At 35.0% G+C, this 10,377-nt stretch overlaps 1 protein-coding gene across 1 annotated transcript; it reads right to left on the bottom strand.

Annotated features, from left to right (window-relative positions):
* Positions 1–4,837: 4,837 nt before the first annotated feature.
* LOC114632807 (olfactory receptor 51B6-like) lies at positions 4,838–5,785 on the bottom strand. The gene has a single exon (XM_028781414.1). The coding sequence runs from the start codon at positions 5,783–5,785 to the stop codon at positions 4,838–4,840; it is 948 nt and encodes a 315-aa protein (XP_028637247.1).
* Between the last annotated feature and the right edge of the window lie 4,592 nt (positions 5,786–10,377).

Below are 10,377 nucleotides of genomic sequence, written 5' to 3'. Positions count from 1 at the left end.
TCTCTCTCTCTCTCTCTCTCTCTCTCTCTCTCTCTCTCTCTCTCTCTCTCTTCAATAAAAGAAAGGACAAAATGGAAGGCAAACAATTCGGGTATTGTTCAGCATATGTATAACAATTTATAGATATTTTTAAAAATGCAGTTTTCCAGCCTTAGAGTGTGCTGGACCTATTTGGTCAACACAAATTGGACTTGGCAGGTGCAAAAGAATGATATATGCATATATACATACAAAATAATGAGTAACAGTCCGTGGTTTTGTAAAAAGAGAAAAGAGGATATAGAAAAGGGTTTGAAGATAGGAAAGGTAAGGCAAAATGACATGATTATATTAAAATCTCAAAAGCTAAAAGAAATTATTTAACAAATAAAAATAAAAAGAGAATGCAAAGTTGGAATAGTATAAAATAGTGAATCAGGGAGAAGGTTAGAAATGAAAACACCGAAATGTATCCTATGAAATTCTCAAAGTAGTATTAAAAATATTATTTAAAAGTACTATTATCTCAATATAGCTAAAATTAGGAGCATACTTTCATATCAGTTTATATACAAGAGTGAAGAAATGTTTCCTTTGATGATGTTGGATCGGTTCCATGAATTAATTTGTGAAAGAAAAATATCTAGCTGCTAAGAAAAATTTTTAATTTTTTTAAAATAATTTATGTTTCAGTTCACAATATAATTGAATCATTTACCTCTTACTTTTCTTCTCTCCTAACCTCCCATATAGCCCCATTCTCTTTCAAATTTATAAATCTTTTTCTTTAATTTATTTTCTTTAATTTAATTGAAAATATATATATATATATATATCTCACCTATTCAGTTGATATAGTGTCACTTACAAGTATGTTTTCAGAAATTACCATTTGGTATTGGATAATCAAATGGTATGCTCTCTCCTGGGGAAGACTGTTTCCTCAGCTTTCAGCATTCCATAACTCTTTGTAGGGTTGAGGACTCATGAGCTCCCCCTCACTCAATATTAACTTGTCTCTTTGTTCACCCTTGTTGAGGACATATTTAGGTAGCTATACTGGTGACACGTCATGGGTACAGTTTTTGACACTTCTAAGAAACTCAATCTCATAACAAAATTCCTAATTCTCTCAATCTTCCCTATGATACCAAAGCCATAGCAGCAAAAGCCATGTTGTGGATGTACCTATCAGTTAGAACTGAGCTCCCACAAATACTAATTTTGATCTGTTGTGGTTTTCTATAATAGTCTCCTTCTGTTGATACAAAGAAAAATTTCCTGAATAAGGGGTGAGAATTATACTTATCTAGTTGTGTGTGTGTGTGTGTGTGTGTGTGTGTGTATGAGTGTGTATAGTTATGTGTTGTGCTGTCATAGAAAGGTTGTGTTACAAGTTCTCCTCAAAAAGTCCTGGTTAGTTGGCTAAATTTCTAAAACCAGAAATGACTTACCTCCTGTCAGGTAAGTCTCAAGTTCAAGTAGAGAGCTGTTATTTACCTCCAAGCTATCAATGTCACTACTGCACCCTTAGAGTTATAGTGCCATACTGGTCAATATTATGGTTCCTAGCTGCCATAGTAGGGTAGGATTCATGCTTGTTTCCCTCCTTTTGGTGCTCACATGGTAAGTTCTAGTATTCTGAGAGTTTGTCCGTAGAAGAAAGGACTGTTGAGACAGCATCTCATGGATTCTAGGCGTGCCTCAATCTTGCTACGTAGATGAGAATGATCTTGATCTCTTGATCCTCCCACTCCCTCATCTCAGTTGATGGGATTGCAGGTGTAGATGAGAATGATCTTGAACTCTTGATCCTCCCACTCCCTCATCTCAGTTGATGGGATTGCAGGTGTAGATGAGAATGATCTTGAACTCTTGATCCTCCCACTCCCTCATCTCAGTTGATGGGATTGCAGGTGTGCAACACTATATCAAGTGTTCATATTTATTTCATAAAATATGAGCGTTGAAGTAAGGGCTAGGGAAGCACTTGCCTGTCTGCCTGAGCTACATCTTAGCCATTATTAGATAACACTACAATTTAGGTTTTCCCTACCTTAGGACACATTATAAAATAAAAGAGACAAAGTTACAATAACAAAGAATGCAGACAGTGTTATCCAAGTCTCTTCAAACTTCAACCATCAATAATGTCAAAATTATACTTTATTAAAAATAATATATGTGGCAAATCCTGTAATATGGTAGTAAGAGTTGTATTAGCGTGTCTTATGTAAAGAATAACTTACAATATATAAAATAAATTTTACATGAAATCCAAACATATTACTGAGTTACATTTTTTAAAAAAAAGAACAGGAAGTAGTCCATTAACAGACTTCCAGGTATGATATGTGTTTTATCATTTGTTTGGCTTAGTGGTTGGTGAATTTTGATTTATTTGTGTTTTTTTTTTCCTTTTTGGTGGTTGGTGTTTTACTTAGGGTTCCTATTGCTGTGGTGAAACACCATAATCAAAACAACTTTGAGAGGAAGGAGTTAGTTTGAGTTTCATTTTGAAATCACTGTTGTTTATCAATGAAAGTCAGGACAGGAGCTTTAAATGGGTAGGAACCTGGAGAAAGGAGCTGATGCAGAGGCCATAGATGGGTCCTGCTTACCTGGCTTGCTCCTTATGGTTTGATCATCCTTCTTTTTCTTAGAACTCAGGACAACACACTCAGAATGGCACCACTCAAATTGAGATGTGCCCTCCACTATCAAACACTAATTAATAAAGATTTTATTAAGGAATCTCTCCTTTCAGAGAACTGTAATAATATGTTGCCATAAAAAAGTCGGCATGGTTAGTTTTGGTTTTGTTCTAAGTTACTGAGAAATTTCAGAAGATCTGTAAAATTATCACAATATTGTGACATGGCCTATCCTGGCCATCAGTCCAGAGATAAGATTCAGGGATATGAGAACTGAATGAACCATCACTTAATATCTTTATGTAGTAGTTTATGTGGCTAAAAAGTATATATTTAGTAAGTTTTAAAATTATCTGAATAACAAATACAGGTTCATTTTTATGTTTTTAATTGAAATAAATTCCATCACTGCCTCTTTTCCTCCCTCAAGAACTTCCCAGTTATCTTCCCACAAACCCTCTCATGCTCCTCATGCTCCTCACTATCTAGCTGATTGCCTCTTTTTTATTATAATTGTTGTATCTGTGTGTGTGTACACACTCACGTACACAAATATATACACAAATTTATATGTATGTATATATATTTGAGTCATATTTTTTCTTATTCAGTCCATTTTTTTGTTTGTATCTATATTATTTCAAGACAGACCACGCTGGATTGCACAACAGCAGGGTAGTTCCTCCCTAAAAGAAGCTAGTTCTCCTTCTACTGAAAGTCATTAAGTTCCTGTAGTTCTTCATCTCAGATGAGACCCTGAAAAATTTTCCCCTTCTATGTTAATATGCCTATATGTAGCTATTGCTTAAGTCTTGTTTATACAGCCATTTCTAAGAGAGATTTTCACAAGAAAATTCCTTGTATCCAGTCTCTTAAAATATTCCTACTTTCTTTTCTGGGTTGTTCCCTGACCATAGATGTACAAGAAGTAATGTAGCTGTATTCACTGAGACTGACCTCATGATGAACTATTAATCTCTACAAAGTGTCAAGTTGAGGTTTTCTGTGATAGTCTCCACTTGATGTAGGGAGAAGAGATTCTTTGATGATGGCTGGTAACTATATTACTCTACTATACTATATCTGAGAATTTGGAGTTAGGGATCACAGAAGAGATAATAGGCCCTTTTTTTATTTCTGGGTATGGATTTCCTCACTCATTATAATCTTTTCAAGGTTCATTCATTTACCTTCAAATTCTATTATTTTATTTTATTTTTATTTACAGTTGAGTAATTTCTCCATTAGTTTTGTTGTCATATCTTCCTTCTGAATTCATCTCTTGAATAATGTTTAGGTTTTTATTTTTCAATACCTTGCTACTGTGACCATCACTGAGCAAGTTTTTGCTCTTTAAGGGGCCATGGAATAACCAACACCTTTTACTCATGCCGAAACAGTGATCAAAATGAACTTCAAAAGGAGTTTGGAGTAAAAAAAAATTATTTATCTTTTATTTACAACTATTGATTCCATCATCTCTCCTCCTCCCCATACAAAAAGAAAAAAAAAAAGATCAAACATGCCAATGAAACTCTGTGTACCAAAATTTCTGAAAATTACCAGTGTTGTTCTCCACATAGGACACTATATCAGTTTATTGCATAAAAATGCCAGAGTCTTCTCAGCATTGGCTAGAATAAAACTTAAGATAGTGGTTGTCTGCATTACAAATATTTCTGGCTTAATTTTCTATTATTTATTTTATTATTTGATAAATGTTTAACATTATTGTACCTGGGCAGACTTTTGATGGACATACTTTTCCTAGAATAATCTTTGTGAATTGAGGGTCATGTCCAGATCATTTCCTGCAGGTTTCTAGGAAGAGTAACCTGTTCCATTTGAGCAAAAATATTGAAAGTTTTAGCCTTAGGTAAATGACAGACAGTATAGAAAATTATTATTTTGATCCAAATATTTGTATACTCTAATCTCAAAGACTACATGTAAATGTACAAGTCGGAGGCCATGAGCTCACAAACCAAGTAACTTACCTTAAGAGATTCAATTACCACCAATGTGAGATCTTTACATAGTGCTTCATGTAAGGAACATATTAAGCCAAAAATTCAGTAATATATAATATTCAGCTATCAAGGACCTTAGTAGGTTTTGGCTGAAATATTTTGCTTGGTTTCTTCTACCTGAACTGTTGTCAACTTGATCAAATTTCAGGAATAGTTCTCAGGGAGTAATCAGTGTCAAGTTCTAGAATAAGGCAATAAGAACAAGCGAAGCAAACTAATCTGAATCTGTTTGGTCTTAATGCTGAAGATGACTGGGTTCATTAAAGGGGGGAAAAGGAAGCAGATGTAGCTCATTGTGATGTGAACAACATGAGGAATATTCTTTCCAAACCTGTGAATAAATGTCAGACCAACCACAGTGACGTAGAAAACCAGGATGCAACTGATGTGGGAGACACATGTGTTGAGAGCCTTAACCCTCTCATCTGTAGAAGCAATGCCCATGACAGTCTTGAGTATCAAAATGTAGGAGAAACAAATAATCAAAAAATCCAAAAGTCCCATGCAAAATACAACCACAACTGGATAGAGACGATTGAATGTGGTGTCAGCACAAGCTAGCTTGATGACATCTTGGTGTAGACAGAAAGCATGGGAGAGTACACGGGATCGACAATAGGGAAACCAATGCAGGCGAATGATTATTGGCATGATTGATAGACCAGCCCTAATCACTACACCTATGCAAATCTTTATTACCCTAGTACCAGTCAGGATGGTGGTATATCTTAATGGGTTGCGAATGGCAATGAAACGGTCATAGGCCATGGCAAGCAAGACCCCTGACTCCACAATAGAGAGAGTGTGGATAAAGTAGGCCTGAGAGAAGCAGGCTCCATGACTAATTTCCCTGTGATTTAACCATAGTACACCCAGGACTGTGGGCATGGTGGTCAATGTTACTCCAAGATCCGTAGCTGCCAACATACCTAGAAAATAATACATGGGCTCATGGAGGTTATGGTCATCCTTAATGAGGAAAAGAAGGATGCTGTTGCCAAGCAGTATGGATATATAGGCCACCAATAATGGGAGGGAAATCAGGTGATGGACTTTCTCCAGACCTGGGAAGCCAGTGAGCAGGAATTGGTAGGTTGAGGTGTTGAGCCAAATTACAAGCATTGCAGAAACAAAATTCCCCTCAGTTAAAAATGATAAGAAACAGTTCCTTTGGGTTAGCCTCTTGAAGATGTTACCAGCTGGGTAGATGTTCAGAGGTATTGTTTTTCAACTACAATTGTATAAATCATTCCTGGGGACTTTGTAGATATGGAAAACAAGGATATGTGATGAACAGCTCCATACATTATTTTGAGACTACTATAAGATTCCTGAAGTGCACATTATAAATAAGCTTTGTATAAAGAATAGCTCTAGATCAGATGTTCTCAAACTGTGGTTGTTACCCTTGTGGGAGTTTCATGACATTCTCCCAGGAGTCTTATGTCTGATATCCTGCATATCAGATATTTATATCATGATTCATAGCAGTAGCAAAATTACAGTTATGAAGTAGCAACAAAAATAATTTTGTAGTTGGTGGTCCATAACAAGAGAAACTGTATTAAAGTGTCACAGCATTAGAAAGGTTGAGAACTATTGATGAAGATAAAGTCTTTTTTAATCCAATATTCCAAATAAAACAAGGTATGCTGGCATATTGGTGCCTACAACGTTTACTTCATCATATTATTCATCTTTACTGAAGGTGTTGAAAATTGACCTAATGATTTCCCAGAATAAATGTGACCTAGAAAATCAGAAATCATCTAAGCATTGTTTGAGAATCAAGTATACATAGCAAATTGGAAAATAATATAACCATATAAACAAATAAATAAAAAACAGTTAAGTGTAGACATTGGTAAACTCACTGTATTCATAAGAATTATTCAGTTAATGAAATTCTAGCATTGGGAGGAGGCTACAAGATGACAGAAAACTGATTTTTATGTGTGTCATCACTTTTACATTTAATAAATATCTCTTATTGAGCAGAATACTGCTCTCGTATACTCTAGCTTCTCATAAATTCTTTTCCCCAAAGTTATAATGTCATCATATATATATTGTTTAATAATATATTTCATTATATATAATATTTTATAATGTATATGCAGTAAAAAAATGTTGATTGCTTTAAGGCATATGAAGATATATGGCTGTGACATCACCTACTTAGAGAAACACAAATAGAAACTAGTTAGAATTGCTCACATGGATATACATATTATTTGAAAATTTCATATGTGCATGTTGGTTTCATTTTAAAAGCTATGGGATTTAATTATTCTGGGAAATCTTTGGAACTGAGAATTCTAAGGTACCATGGAATATATAAGCTAGTTGTGTTTCAGCATTACCCAGAGAAATATGGCCATATTCTTTTCTGTTTGGTGTGGACTATTCATTCAACTGCCTCTTTGCGTACTTTCAGACATTATTCACATGATTCACTTTCATCAGGAGAACTTGTCTCCAAGATCTCTGGACTTCACTCTTCAAGATTTGCATGGCATCACACAGCTGTTTCTATCTAACTGTGTTGAAACTGAGAAGCCACTTAGGATCTGTGGTTCTCATTTACAAAGAATATTAATTTATGTCTTCATCTTGCTTTTAACACTAAGTATAAGAATAAATTAGAATGGCTAAAGAGAATGACTTCCTTGTTTTGAATGGTTTATTACAAAAAATTCAGTGGACATATATCAGTAATATTCATCCTGAGAGATTTCAAGTTATCCTATTCTCTTATGAAATCTATAGAAAAAAAAGAATGAAATAATACAGGGAGGTTTGAATTTAAGCAAATAGACTGCACTGGATTTCAATTGAGTAGCACACGTTGTACACAACTAGTAAGGAAAGGTGACTCAGAAAGCATGACATTTCTGAAGACTACACTAATCCTGGCACTAGGAAAATATGGGAAAATCAATTTTTTAACATGTCAGAAAAGTAGACACAGATAATTTTAGAGAAGAAAATGACAAGATTAGAAGTCTTAAGGTTGGAAAATTAAAAATTCAGACAGGAACTAAAAGGGAAACAGATACCCAGTTCATCACAATGACTCCAGGTTTGTTCTCATATTTTTCTTTGCACATGCCTTAGTTTTGGTTTTGCTATTTTATTGTTATTATCTTTGTTATCATTTATTATTTAAGAATTTTATAATGTATCTAATGAAATATACATTCTTAATTATTCCCAGCAACTTCATTCATACCATGACCAAAACTCCCTTTCCCTAACTTAATGTCTTTTTTTGAATATAGACATCATATCGACAACCCATCAAGAAGTCTGGATGGAGGGGTGTGGGAGAGTCTTTAGGACCCACAACCATCACCCATGGATTCTTGGCTGAGAATGCTATTAATTTTCTCTTAGTGAAAAGTCAGATACATGTTTCCTATTTTCCCTTGTCCTGGTACCTGTAAAACCTCAAAGAGTAAGTACATTACATTCCTTCACTAACCTGAAATTTGACTATGTCCATTCTTTAATGACATTGTCGTGAGCTTCAGACTTTTAGCTTTGTGAAGAATTTGGTCATAACACATTTTTCAGGCACTTCACAAAAGCCTGGCTGGTATGAGCATTTATTTCAGAAGTATCTCACCAGGGATCAATTATAATTTAAGTCACTCATTGCCCCTCCTTTCTTGTTGTCTTTCCTTTTTTCCCTATCTGTTGTTTTCCTTCCATGTTCCCTCCCTTGTGAGCTCTACTCTTGGGATTGTGGGATTTTTTTTTATTAGCATTTCCAAGTCCTCTGTCTGTATCAAGACTTTTACTGAAGCCTATTGACAGAATCGTAATTTAAATCTATTAAGATATAGAAACCAAACATACTAGATAGCAGTCTGGACTGCAACTAAGTTTGAGCGAACGTACATTTTCTACCATCTTTTAGAAATCTCAGTTGTCCATGTAAAATGGGAAATATGTATAAATTAGATAACAAGTGAATGGTTTTGTTGAATCAGGTGTCCTAAGATAATAAAACCCTAACCAATATTTGTATTACTGCTAATTAACTAAATACACACATTCACCAATGGCCATTCATTGATTGATAGGGATTGGAATACCAGAGCAGATACCAAACTCTTTATCCACAGTTATTTCTGCCTATGACGTGAAGGGATAGAGAGGGAGTAGAAAATGGTGGAATGTCTAGCCAATGACTGGCCCACCTGAGTCCTATGCCATGAGAGCACACCGCTTAAACTTTTAGTAATATTCTGCTGTGCTTGCAAAAAAGAGGTTAACAAAAAAAGTCATCTGAGTGTCTTCACCCAGTAGCTGGTGAGGATATATGCAGAGACCTACAGCAAAACATTAGGCAGAACTTAGGGAATTTTTTAGAAAAGGAGGAAGAAATATTAAAGGAGCCAGAAGGATGAGGAACACCACAAGAAAACCTACCAAATAAAGTAACCTGGGTCTGTAAGGCCTCAGAGGCTGAACCACCAATCTGAAAACACACAAAGAACAAATATAGGCTACCTAAAAATATGTAAGGAATATACAGCTTGCTCCTCATGTGGGACCTCTAACAGCAGGAGCAGGGGCTGTCTCTTGACTCTGTTGGCTGCCTTTAGACCACGTTCTTCTAACTTGGAGGTTTTGTCCAGCCTCAGTAGAAGACAAACACCCAGTCCTACTACAACTTGATAGGCCAAGGAGGATTGATAGCCATAGGATGTCTTCTCTTTCCTGAGGAGAAAGGGAAGGAGCTTTAGGGAAGAAGAGTTTAGACAGAGGGACTGGGTGTAAAAGAGAAAGGAAAAATTGAGATTGGGCTGAAAAGTTAATTAATTAATTAATTAAATGAGAGTTGAGACACATACCCATGAAACCACACATGAGCACACATAAATACTAATGGTAACTATGCACATAATTGGTAAATTTCTTTTGTAACAATACTAACACATTATTCTACCAACCAAAAGAAAAAAAATAGAATGTGATATCTTTTTTTCCTTTAACTTTAGCCATTCTGATTTGGGTAAGATAAAATGTGAATGCAGTTTCAGTTTGCATTTCTCTGGTGGCTTAGGATATTGAAAAAATAAATATATATGAATATATAAGGATATGGAAATTAACTATTTCTTAGTGTTTAAAGTTTTAAGAACTTTGTATATTGTGGATCTCAATCCTCTATCAGACATATAGCTGGCAAAACTTTTTCCTCCTGCAAGCTGACTTTTTACTTGAATGAAGGCGTCCTCTGCTATACCTAGGAATACTTTTAGTTGTGAAAAGCCATGTTCCTCAATTGTTAGTTTTTGGGTGAGGCAGTTTAACTTCAGTGCAATTAAAAGGCAAATGGGACATTGAACATTTTGTTATAAAATGGGCTTTGAGCAAGGTGACTTTGTTCAACAGTATACTAATGAAAGGTTCTGAGCACACAGGAGAGCTAGATCTCTGGCTATGTAGGTTAGATAAACTAAAGACATTTTTAATTAAGTTTCATTTTGAACTTACAATGAGTTCATTAGGCATAACTAACCCCATCATAGATCAGGAAGTAATGGTGCTCAGTGCACAGATGATCCTGGATCTCCCATCACAAATTTATCCACCACTGTGTGCTTTTATAATAGATATAAAGATTTAATTCCATACAGATGAAGAGATATCTCATTTTCTAATTTTAATTGTTGTTTTTCTTTGTTTGAAATAGTTTTTTC

This window comes from Grammomys surdaster, unplaced genomic scaffold, assembly GCF_004785775.1.
Source record: "Grammomys surdaster isolate TR1022 unplaced genomic scaffold, NIH_TR_1.0 425, whole genome shotgun sequence".
Classification (NCBI taxonomy): Eukaryota; Metazoa; Chordata; class Mammalia; order Rodentia; family Muridae; genus Grammomys; species Grammomys surdaster.
Note: the sequence above shows the minus strand (reverse complement) of the source record. Positions and strands in the feature narration are given on the sequence as shown.